A 12,449-nucleotide genomic window follows, 5' to 3' on the forward strand; every position below is an offset into this window, starting at 1 on the left:
TTATTTTAAAATATTTATTTATTTATTTGGCTGTGCCAGGTCTTAGCTGTGGCACGCGGGATCTTTAGTTGCGGCATGTGGGATCTAGTTCCCTGACTAGGGATCGAACCTGGGCCTCCTGCATTGGAAGCGCGGAGCCTTAGCCATTGGACCCCCAGGGAAGTGCCCCCTGTTCACCTTCTTGAGAGTCGGGTTTCACAGGATAAGAGGGGGTGGTCAAATTGGCTGGAGGGAACAAAGCAACGGGGGAGGGTGGAGATAGAAACCTGTCTCTCCTCCAAGGCTGGCTCCCCTTCCTCAGAGTGCCTTACTGTTCCGACACTGTCGCCACATGGACCCCAACCTGAAAGGGAAGCAAAGTGCCACACACACTCGAAGACAAGTTTTATTTGGGAAGAGTTTCTAATTGTTAAAGCTGCAAGTTCCCTTCACAAGTATAGTTCTACAGACCTAGTAGTTTCAGAGATCCCAGTGTTCAAAGGTACACCTCAAAATTAAGAACAAAAACACACCCACGGCGAAAGGGAAGAGCTGTTAGACTGGTTTGGAATGTACAGCCATGGATTTTAGCTGTTCTCAGAAACAGGCCCACCACTTCCTTGGGAACCAGGCGGGATGGAGGCAATGCCCGCAGAAGGACATGTCTTGAAACATGTTAGCTACTTGGGCAAGGTTACCCATTCCTTAGAAAACACAGTAAGCAGCAGGTCTCAGCTGGTGGGGTACATGGCACAGGCCCAGTTCACGGGGCGCTTATGGGATCCCAGGGTCGGCAGCTGTTGGGAATGGCACACGAAGTAAAAGCCGTGATAGAAGGGACAGTGCTGAAGGGCAAGGAGTCTCTCTCAGACCCACCTGGCCTCTAATTTGCTACAGCAGAGGCCGTGTTCTGCAGTATCTTCAGGAAAACATTTGCCACAGTGAAAAAACAAAAACAAAATCCGCTCATATTATTCCCCAGGAAGTCCGTGTCTGCAAAGGAAAAGGGACTTGGTCAGGGTTCCCACGGGGGACTCCGCCTCCCATCCACTTCTGTTTCCACGTGATACAAGACGTCAGCCAGAGTGTGTTCCACCACGGCGCCCCAGCCCATGTCACTCATCTGCGGGAGGAACAAGGAACAGAGAGGTGAGGTGAGACGGGAGCAACTGCAGCAGGAAGGCTGAGGATGCACGCAGACATGTTCAACGTTACTCACAGGGCGGTACATGAGATCCTTCGGAGGATACTTGAAGCATGGTCCAAAGTTAATGGAGACCTGGGATAAATTCAATCCAAGCAGACATGGAGAAACAAAAGAAGAAAGCAGTGAAAACCTTAACGTGACACGGGAAATTTCTCGCTTTAAATGTAGCTGTGATATTCACGGCATAACTGAAACAAATGATATACATTAATACTGCTAGAAGTGGTCAATACCCTATAATAGCCATCAAGAATTAGGTGAATAAAATAAACTTGTGCTGATTTCTGTTTATAACCTAAAGATTTCCTTATATTACTTCAATGGGGGCTACTGACAGAGGAAGAGGACATGGAAACTTCCAGGCATTGCCTTTTCAAATAATTTGGTTTTTTTCAGCGGGTAGGCTCTAATGATAGTCCCTTCATGCTGGATCATATTTTTTTAAAAATCACTATAAGCAACTGTTACTAATGATGGTAGGTTATCACGACACATAACACCAAATTGATTTATGCGTGTAAATACTTTATATCCTTTACACTGAACAACAGTGACCACACAGTACATCCAAAGGAAAGGTATGGGGCTTTACAATAACTGCATGATCTTTACCTGTCCAAGCAAATACTTCGTGGAGGACCCACATGTTTTTGGAACAAGCAGCAACGGTAGGAATATGCTCCCTTCCCACTCCTCGGCCTTTCAGATTTCTTTCGAGAATCCCATCAATGGCTCTTTCACCACAACCGTCCACCTATCTCCCTCAAGTTGTGTTCATAGGATGAACAGACGATACGTACCGTGCAGCTCTTGTACAGCGAGATGGCCGGAAAGTAAACCCCCTCAAAAATATCTTTGTAAGCCACACCTTGATTGACACCATTTTTATAAAAAATTATCTGAAATAAAAACCATGGTTTTACTTCAGAATTTTAAAAAAGAACAAACTAAAAAAGAACTCCGTTGGAGAACCCTTCATTAGCAGTGTGGTGGTAGCACTCGAAGAAATCCTGAGAATAGCATGTAGCTTGTGTAATAGCAATAGCTGACATTTATATAATACCTTAGATTTTTCAGAGCCTGTCTACATGCACTATTCCAGCTGGTCCTCAGGGGGTTTTTTTGGTTTTTGGGGGGTTTTTCTGAGGTGCAATGGTGCCTTTTTTTTTTCTTGGTCCTCAGGTTTATTTGCTTTCTGAATTCCTATGCTACTTATACCGAACAGTTCCACTTTCTGTTTTTCATTACATTATATCTATAAAAGGTAACTGGTTGTCCACTGACCCCTTGAAACTACACCCTTTTGAGCTCATTTACCTGTCCCCTTCCCTTGCCTCAGGTCCTCACTTCTGCATTTCTACTTTGAAAATCTCGCAGGACTTCTGTCAAAGTCTCTGAATCCTCACTTCTTTGCCCTTTCTCTCTCAAAACTATCCTGAATATTCTCGTAACCACTACGGATGGACTTCAGAAAAGGCTCCTTTTTCTGAAGTAACTTTCTCTACCTCTTCTTCCCAGCAAGAGCTATCTTCTGCCTGGCTGTATTTTCTGGCTGTATTATCTCCTTAGTTCAATTAACTGTTTCCCTTTACTACTTTTTCCCTAAAAACAATCGTAATCCTAGTTTATTTCTCCTACATTTGCTTCTATTACTGATGCAGGTGGCTTCACAGCATTTTTATGGAAAAATGTTTCCAGCTCAGAACTTTCTTCCATCCCTTCCCCTTCTATTTTGGGCCCTTGTGGTTGGTCCAGATGCACCAGCCCTTCTTTGATTGTGCTAAGACCTTGGGCAAACATGTTCCCAAAAACCCTGGAGAAGGGAGGCAGGGAAAGTTCTAGAAGGCACTGAACGAGCCATCACAGCTCCTGCTGCCCCCTGGGTCACACAGCGAGGCCCTGAATCTCCTATTCCAGTTTCCTCCTTCCATACGTGCTACCTCCTCTGACAAAGGATAAGTATCTCTGACTTGCTTCCTCAGTTGCCCTCAGACTTTCTTATTTGGCCACTGTTTCATACCCCCTTTTCTCTAAGAATCCAGGTCATCCCTCTCATAGCAGCAGCAGGTAGCCCAGAAAGAACAAAACACGCCAGGCAGGAGAGTGCGCTGGCCCTGCTGCTGCTGTGTTAGCAGAAATCCCTTCATCCCCACTGTGGGCCTCAATTCCCTCACTTTCATAATAAGGGGGTTGGAACCAATGTTCAAATTCTTCCAATTCTGACATTTTGATGACCATGACTCACCTCGCTATGGGGAGTCTGCTTTAGGCTCTTCTCTGCCTTATCCACAAAGTCTTTTTCTTCAAAATACAAATAACTCTTGAACTTTATCAAAGCCTTGAAAACCAAGAGAGAAGAAAAAAAAAAAAAGGAAAAATGAAGCATCAGCTACATCATCATGGGGGGAAAAAAAAAGCCAGATTCACAAAAATAGCACTGAGTCCTTGTGTTCTGAACAGAAATTTAAAATCTTTGCAGAGTCAGCTTTGTTAGATTTTGAACAACTATGTGTGTCTTTAGAATTACCAGATGGCACATGCTTGTTAAATATTTTCACAAAAGGCCCTTACTAAGATTTGGGGGGGGTCACTTCCTTCCCTCCTACTTCCCTACCTGTTTCTCCCACAGGTGGTCTCTGGGTCACTCCTTTCTTACTGGTTCCCAAGACTCTGTTTAACTATTCACTCCCAGGTAATCATATGATATTAATTTTCTTTTTTTAACTTTTTTTGTGGCTGCACCACGTGGCTCGTGGGATCTTAGTTCCCTGACCAGGGATTGAACCTGCACCCTCAGTAGTGAAAGCGTGGAGTCCTAGCCACTGGACCGCCAGGGATTTCTCTGACATTCATTTTCCTAAATTTGAATTTTTTCACACATACATACACTGAGCGTGGTGAAAAAAATTCAAGAGGTATACAAGAACACAAAATGAAGACTATCTCTCCCACCATGTCCCTCCACACTCAGTTTTCTGTTGCCAAAAGCAATCACTGTTCCAGTGTCCGGGTATCCTTCTAGAAAGTCTTGGCACATATTAGTATCTTTAAAATTAAAAGGCATACAAATGGTAGCATACTATCCATTCTGATTTGCATCCTGACTTTTTCATTCAACAATATACACCTGAGGTCATTTTATATCTGTATATATGTAGCTTCTGAACAGATCCACAGTATTCCATTTTATGGACATATTAGTAATTGCTTATTCAAATTAAAAACAAATTTTTATAATGGAAATGAAACAGTAAATAATTTTAAGGATTCCAACAGTATCCTCGTGGTAACTGTAGACCTCCGTGCACTGTAGAACCAAGCACTCATAGGAGTGACGAGAGTCAGCAGTGTGATGCCACCAATACAATGTGCTCTGACTGCTTATTATCAGAACAACCTTAGAGGAGACACCACCCAACTTAAGCACTTACTCTAAAGCTACCATAATCAGGACAGTGTGGCACTGGCAGAAATAAAGGTCAACAAATACATCAGCGGAACAGAGAGCCCAGGAATCGATCTCCACAGTCACTGGACTGTCACAAAAGGAACCAAAGAAATGAGGAAAGGAGTTTTCAAAAAATGGGGCTAGAATAAGTGGGTATCAACACAGGAAAAAAACCTAAACTTGTGGGCTTCCCTGGTGGCGCAGTGGTTAAGAATCCGCTTGCCAATGCAGGGGACATGGGTTCGAGCCCTGGTCCGGGAAGAACCCACATGCCGCGGAGCAACTAAGCCTGTGCACCGCAACTACTGAGCCTGTGCTCTAGAGCCCGTGAGCCATAACTACTGAGCCTGCATGCCACACCTACTGAAGCCCGCACGCCTACGGCCCGTGCTCTGCAACAAGAGAAGCCACCACTATAAGAAGCCCACGCACTGCAATGAAGAGTAGCTCCCGCTCGCCGCAACTAGAGAAAGCCCACGTGCAGCAACGAAGACCCAATGCAGCCAAAAATAAACAAATAAATTTATAAAAAAAAGAAACGGGGGCTTCCCTGGTGGCGCAGTGGTTGAGAGTCCGCCTGCCAATGCAGGGGATACGGGTTCATGCCCCGGTCTGGGAAGATCCCACATGCCGTGGAGCGGCTGGGCCCGTGAGCCATGGCCGGTGAGCCTGAGCATCCGGAGCCTGTGCTCCACAACGGGAGAGGCCACAACAGTGAGAGGCCCACGTACCGCAAAAAAAAAAAAAAAAAAAAGAAACGGGCTTCTCTGGTGGCGCAGTAGTTGAGAGTCCGCCTGCCGATGCAGGGGACACAGGTTCGTGCCTCGGTCCGGGAGGATCCCACATGCCGCAGAGCAGCTGGGCCCGTGAGCCGTGGCCGCTGAGCCTGCGCGTCCGGAGCCTGTACCCCGCAATGGGAGAGGCCACAACAGTGAGAGAGGCCCGCGTACCGCAAAAAAAAAACAAAAAACCTAACCTTGACCTCTACTCCACGTCATTCACAAAAATGAATTCAAGGTGGATCAGAAACCAAGCTTAAGAGCTAAAACCACGTTTTCAAAGAAAACATGGAAGAATACCTTCATGACTTCCTCAGAGCAGGCAAAGATTTATTAACTCATAGAAAGCAATATAATTGTAAAGAAAAATCGGAGATGGACTCATAAAAATTAAGAACTTCAGTTCATCAGAAGACACCATTAAGAAAATGAATAGAAAAGTCAGAGCAGGAGAAAAATACTTCTTAAAAAGCTATTTCCAGGGGCTTCCCTGGTAGCGCAGTGGTTGAGAATCTGCCTGCCAATGCGGGGGACGTGGGTTTGAGCCCTGGTCTGGGAGGATCCCACGTGCTGCGGAGCAGCTGGGCCCGTGGGCCACAACTGCTGAGCCTGCGCGTCTAGAGCCTGTGCTCCACAGCGGGAGGGGCTGCCATAGTGAGAGGCCGGCACACCCAGTGAGGAGTGGCCCCTGCTCGCCGCAGCTGGAGAGGGCCCTCGCACGGAGGCGAGGACCCTCGCACGGAGGCGAGGACCCGCGAGGACGCTACACAGCCAAAAATAAATAAATAAAGGGGAAAAAAAAGACTATGCATAGCAACTTTATGTATAATAAACCCGAACTTGAAATGGCCCCAGTGTCCATTAATAGGAATATAGGTAAGCACTGTGGTATCACACAATGGAAACTACCCTGCAGTAAAAAGGAACAAACCACAGATTCCTGTTAACAGCATGGAAGAATCTCAAAAGCATTATGACAAACAATAAAAGCCAGACACAAAAGATCACACACTGCATGGTTCCATTTACATGAATTCAAGAACAAGCAAAACTAATGGAAGAGAATTGTGATGCGGGGAAAACTTCACAACAGTGTTGCCTCAGTGCCGGTGGGAGCTGGCACTGACTAGGATGGAGTATGAGGGCACTTCGTGAGGCGTAAGATTCAACGTGTCCACAGGGGTTTGGCTCAACCTCAAAACTCAGTGAACGTACACTTAAAATTTGTACATTTCATTTATATTGTACATTTTATATCAAAAGAAAAAACTAAACAAAAGTTAATCTCTAGCTAATGATATTCACCCTTAAGTACTTGGCAGCGGTTAAAAAAACATGGATGAATGGGTGGGTGGGTGGGTGGGTGTGCGGGTGGAGGAATGAATGCGTAACATGTTAATGGCAGAATCTAGGTGATGGGTATTCAGACACTGACTTTTAAATTCTTTCAATTTTGTTATGTCTTAAAATTTTCAAAATGGGGGCTTCCCTGGTGGCGCAGTGGTTGAGAGTCCGCCTGCCGATGCAGGGGACACGGGTTCGTGCCCCGGTCCGGGAGGATCCCACATGCCGCGGAGCGGCTGGGCCCGTGAGCATGGCTGCTGAGCCTGCGCGTCCGGAGCCTGTGCTCCGCAACGGGAGAGGCCACAAGAGTGAGAGGCCCGCGTACCGCAAAAAAAAAAAAAAAAAAAAAAATTTTCAAAATGACATGTTGGGAAAGATGTAAATGGATAAGCATCATTAAGAGAACACACAGTTGAAGGCATCAGCTGCCACGGGTCTTCAAACCCAGGAATCTCTCGGGAGGGCAGACTCACCTTATCTTTATAGGTATCGGGCAGTGACTTGGCTGTCTCTGTGTCTTCAGGAAGACTGATATAAAATCCCAGGACATCTCCCTGTCCATAGCCAGAAGAGTAGTGTTTGCCAATGGACTGGTGGAATTTGGTCCCCTTTTTGCTCCGCCAAGAATAGCTAAATTTATCATAACCTAAGGGTGCTTGAAGGTTACCTGTCCCAATAAAAAGATATACAGGAAGTCAGAACTGCAAGTCAACTCTGGTTTGCTAAAGGAAAATATTCTACTCCTTTTTTATTTTTACTTTTTTGCCAGTTTTGTAAAATGGCTAACAAACTATTTCTCACAAGCAATGAGTTATAAAAATATTCCTAGGAACTGCAAACCACCTAAACCCTCAGGAATTGAATTTTATGACCACAATAAAATAAGCCTACAAGTCGTGAAGCTTTGCCAGATGGTCTATACCTCCACCTGTTGCCACGTCCGTATCATAGCCCCAGCTTACCTAACGGCTGGGACCAGCCCAGTCTGGCAGCGGTGTCTGGCGGCATCTCATCCACTGTGATTTCAAAGTACCAGGCACCTTTCCGAACCCCGTGAGAAGCCCGAACCATAGAGTAGCCCTTCTCTCCGACCACAGTCAGCCGGTCATCGGAGATCTTTAACTGGGGAGCTGCAGTGATGGAGATTAAAACAAAGGCCTGCAACTTATTTGAAATACTTGGAGACAACTGTCACAAACTCTTACCCTCCAGTAAAACGAAATAAAAAATCCGAAATATCAAGTCAGGAATTTGAAATATTAGTTCAGGAGTTTAAAAGTCTCCAGATATAGATGAAGGAGGAGAAAGAAAGAAAAAGGAAGAAAGCTGTCGAGTAATCAGTTTTTATTAAATGTGATTATTTAAGATGGCAGGTTAAAACTAATTATACTTGTCTATTCCCTAATATATAACAAACCAATTGTAATGTGTTTGGATCCTGATGTGAATAAACCACCCTTTAGAAGACTTTTTATTTGAAACAATTTCAAACTTTCAAAAATAGTGGAGTCCTCACATGTCCTTCACTCGGCTTGCCAAGTGTTAACACCATCTGTGACCATCACACAAGGATCAAAACCAGAAAACTGACATTGACACAATACTGTTACACTAATCTATAGGTCACCTCCGAGTTAAGCCGATTATCCAAATAACATCCTTTTTTCGTTCCAGGATCTAATCCAAGATCCCCCATTTCATCTAGTTGTCGTGTCTCCTCAGGTCTTTCATGACCCTGACATTCTGAAGGGTACTGGTCACTTGGTTTGTAGAAATGTCTCTCAAACAGGTCTGTCCGATGCTTCCTCCTGTCTGGGTCCAGGTCATGCCTCTGCCAGGACACCACTGCAGTACTGCCGGGCCTCTCAGTACGTCAGGTCAGGAAGCACATGCTGTCCAAATGGTGATGTTAAACTCTGATCACTTGGTTAAGGTGGTGCCTTCCAGGTTTCTCCACTGTAAAATTACTATTTCCCCTTTGTAATTAATAAGTATTTCGTGGGAAGATAAAAAGATATTTGAGACAGTCAAGGAAATCTGATTTGGACTGAATTCAGATGATAGCAAGGAATTATATGTTTTGCTAAGTGTAATAAGAGCTTCTGGCTATAAAAGCAAACTCCATACTTTTTAGAGATACATATTTTTAAGAGTACACAGGGTGAGACTTACTTCTTAAAAATTAAAAAAAAAGAGAGTGAAATAAAGGAGTGGATAAAACAAATACGGCAAAACCTTGATAACTGTTAAATCTGGGTGAAAACTATATGGAGCTTCACTGTATTCACCTCTCGACCTTGGCATATAGTTTGAATCTTACTTTACTAAGAGACCATTAAGTAACATAAGGGGACAATCTAAACCAACTGGAAGGGACACTGTGACTTGGAAGTGAAGCAAAAAATGACAAAAGGCGGGAGAGTATTTTCATGCTGTGTAGGTTGATTTTATAGATGTAAAAGCATCTCCAACCCAATTAAGACTTAACTGAGGGAAAAGCATTTGAAATAGTATTTGTGGGACTCTAGAAGTTGTCTGAATTCTGCTGGAAGAACAAAATTTAGTTTCATTAGCTTTTATAAAGGCTTACGATTTATGAAATACTTTCATAGGTAGGTAGGTAGGTAGGTAGACAGATGGCCAGACAGACTCCCCCTCACAACTCCCACCTCCACTGGAGAAGCAGACCACGTGGCTGTTCAAGATCACACCGCAGTTGGCAGAGCCTGATTGAAGCCCTGGCCCTGCACTCTTTCAGTGACCCCGCAATGGCTCTTGTATTCAGGAGATACAATGATAACCTCCCTAAATTAAATGCACATTGTTTAACAGAACTTTCTTAGGTATTTGGCAAATTCTACCTTCTCAAATACAAATACTTCTTCCTTTACTCCTTCCTGATCAATTCAGTCCTAAAGCCATTAGGTGGGGCTGAGCAAGGTAAGTGTCTGTGACAGAACAGGATATTAAAGGGTCTACCTCCTCACAAAACTTTTTAATTACAAAGGGAAAAAAGAGTAACTTTACAGTGGATAAACCTGGCAGATACCACCTTAGCCAAATGATCAGTGGACATCACCAGTAATGGGACACATTAAAGTCCTGCACCACCTACAGGACGTAGTATGTGAGATTATTTCTGTGATATGCCTGGTGAAGATGCAGAACTTGGATCATGAGGAACGAGATGAAACCAAACTGAGGGATATTCTGTAAAATAACTGCCTTGTAACTTTTTTTTTTTTTTTTTTTTTTTTTTGGCGGTACGCGGGCCTCTCACTGTTGTGGCCTCTCCCGTTGCGGAGCACAGGCTCCGGACGCGCAGGCTCAGCAGCCATGGTTCACGGGCCCAGCCGCTCCGTGGCACGTGGGATCTTCCCGGACCGGGGCACGAACCCATGTCCCCTGCATCGGCAGGCGGACTCTCAACCACTGCGCCACCAGGGAAGCCCTGCCTTCTAACTTTCAGAAGCCTCAAGGTCAAAGTCTAGGAAAGATGGAGAAGCTGTCCCAGACTGAAGACTTAAGAGTCACGACAACTAAATGCAGCAAATGATTCTCAACTGGACCCTTCTGCTATAATGGACGTTCTGGACCAACTGGGCAAACTTGGATAGAATATGAGCATCGGGTGGTAGTAATCAGATGCTAATTTCCCGAGTTTGATCGCTGTGTCAGCTCTGTAAGATGTGAACGTTTAAAGAAATGTCCACTAGTTCTTTCATATTCTTCCTTTCAAGAGGTGGAGCCTAATTTCCCTCCACTTGAGTGTGGGCTGCATTTAGCGACTGATTTCTTGTAACAAATATAATGAAGTTGAAGTGACTGCCCCACTTCAAGATAGGTCAAACTCTTTACAGCTCCCTTGGAGAACTTGCTCTAGGAGAAGTTAGCTTCCATGGATGAGGACAAATTAGCAGTCTATGGAGAGGCCCACACAGTGAGGACCTGAGGGTGTCCTGTCAAAGCCACGTGACTGAGCCACCTTGGAAACAGACCGTCATCCCCAGCTAAGAGCTTGACTGCAACTTCCTGAGTCTTCCTGAGTCTTCCTGAGCCAGACCACACACCTAAGCTGCTCCCAGATTCCCAACCCTCAGAAACGATGGGATGATAAACACTGGTAGTTGCAGAATGCTAAGTTTTATGGTAACCCGTTACGCAGCACTAGGTAACACAAGGAGAATGTCCTTGTTTGTAAGAAATGCACAATAAAGTTCTCAAAGGTGAACCAGCAGCATGGCAACTGACTCTCAAGTCGTTCAGGGAAAGAAAAAAAGTTTAGTGCTGTTTGTACAACTTTTTAAAAAAATAAATCAGATTATTTCAAAATAAAAAGTTTAAAAGATACAATATAGATTTATTGTTAACTTTTAAAAGGCTCAGCATAAACAGCAGGCAGCCACTGCTATCCTACGTATTAAATTCTAACATGTTACTGCTAAATAAGGGCCAGTGTTCTCCCATTTTTTCCCCTCCAGAATTATAGCTATTACGTATGGTGAAACATAACAAGGTTCACTTCTTAAACCCTGAAGTCACTTATTTGGCCCTTCCCTACTATCAAACTATCCTTGTCACTCACAGGAGTCAAACCGATCCATGTACAAGGGTCATTAAACTGAGGGATGACGTCCAAGTGACTTCACTTGACTCCTTCACTTCTAAATGACTAGCATCAGTACAAGTGTTACCGCTTTTAGCATCAATTCAAGAAATAATGAATGGGCTTCCCAACGGAATAACTATATGGACATGTTTAGATTCAATTCAAAGAAACAACTGAAAGAGGCATATTTTAAACAACTGTGAAAATGTGAATATGGACTGAGTATGGAATAATTAAGAAATTATTATTCACCTCTATCCGGTAAGATAATGCCACAGTGGTTATGTTTCTTAAAATCCTTGTTGGAGATATATACTGAGATATCTATGGGTGAAATAATATGCTATCTGGATTTACATTAATACTTCAGAAAAACAGCAAAGAAATCCATGAGGTACACTTGTCTAAAAGTAGTTTATTTAAATTCACTTTCACATTCTAACGGATGATGAATGCTATTCTCTGAATAATTGAATAAATTATGCCATTAAAAGAACTATCATACATTAAAAAGAGTTTTGCATGACAAAAAAGTCATAAACAAAGTTAAAGGACAACTGACAAACTGGGAGAAAATGTTTACAACATATTCCACAGACAAAGGGCTAACTAACATCCCTAGCATATAAAGGGACAAAAGACCAAAATTCCAACAGATAAATGGGAAATAAAAAAACACAAACATAATTCACAAGGTAATGACTCTTAAACATGAAAGAAAATGTTCAAACTCAAAGAAACACAAACTAAAACACTGAGATTCCATTTCTCACCTCTCAGACTGGCCAAAATTAAAATCTAGGACAACACCTTCTGTTTGTGAGGTTAGGGGGAAACAAACATTCTCTACGTTGCTGGTGGGAATGCAAACCGGCACAGCGATTTGAAGGGGAATTTGGCAAAATATCTAACAAAACTAGGTATATGCGTACTTACCGTTTGGTCCAGCAAATTCCACTTCTAGAATTCAACCATGAACGTATACCACCAACAATACAAAAACACACACGCCCATGGTTATTCACTGACTCCTGATGAATCCAAAATCCTGGAAACAATCTAAATGCCCATATTCAGAGTGGT

At 43.6% G+C, this 12,449-nt stretch overlaps 1 protein-coding gene across 4 annotated transcripts in view; it reads right to left on the bottom strand.

Annotated features, from left to right (window-relative positions):
- Nucleotides 1-371: 371 nt before the first annotated feature.
- The window catches only part of ASH2L (ASH2 like, histone lysine methyltransferase complex subunit), a 28,280-nt gene continuing 16,202 nt past the window's right edge, over nt 372-12,449 (bottom strand). For 3 of the 4 annotated variants that reach the window (XM_081220729.1, XM_081220728.1, XM_081220727.1), the window contains exons 11-16: nt 7,720-7,887; nt 7,231-7,424; nt 3,432-3,524; nt 1,987-2,085; nt 1,199-1,258; nt 372-1,102 (exon numbers count right to left, since the gene is read on the bottom strand). In XM_081220729.1, the coding sequence (XP_081076855.1) occupies nt 995-1,102; nt 1,199-1,258; nt 1,987-2,085; nt 3,432-3,524; nt 7,231-7,424; nt 7,720-7,887 (722 nt within the window). In that variant the 3' untranslated portion in view covers nt 372-994. The remainder of the gene's footprint in view (nt 1,103-1,198; nt 1,259-1,986; nt 2,086-3,431; nt 3,525-7,230; nt 7,425-7,719; nt 7,888-12,449) is intronic. The other variant, XM_081220726.1, reaches the window with a different exon arrangement.

Source organism: Mesoplodon bidens, assembly GCF_964165515.1.
Source record: "Mesoplodon bidens genome assembly, chromosome: 20".
Lineage (NCBI taxonomy): Eukaryota > Metazoa > Chordata > Mammalia > Artiodactyla > Ziphiidae > Mesoplodon > Mesoplodon bidens.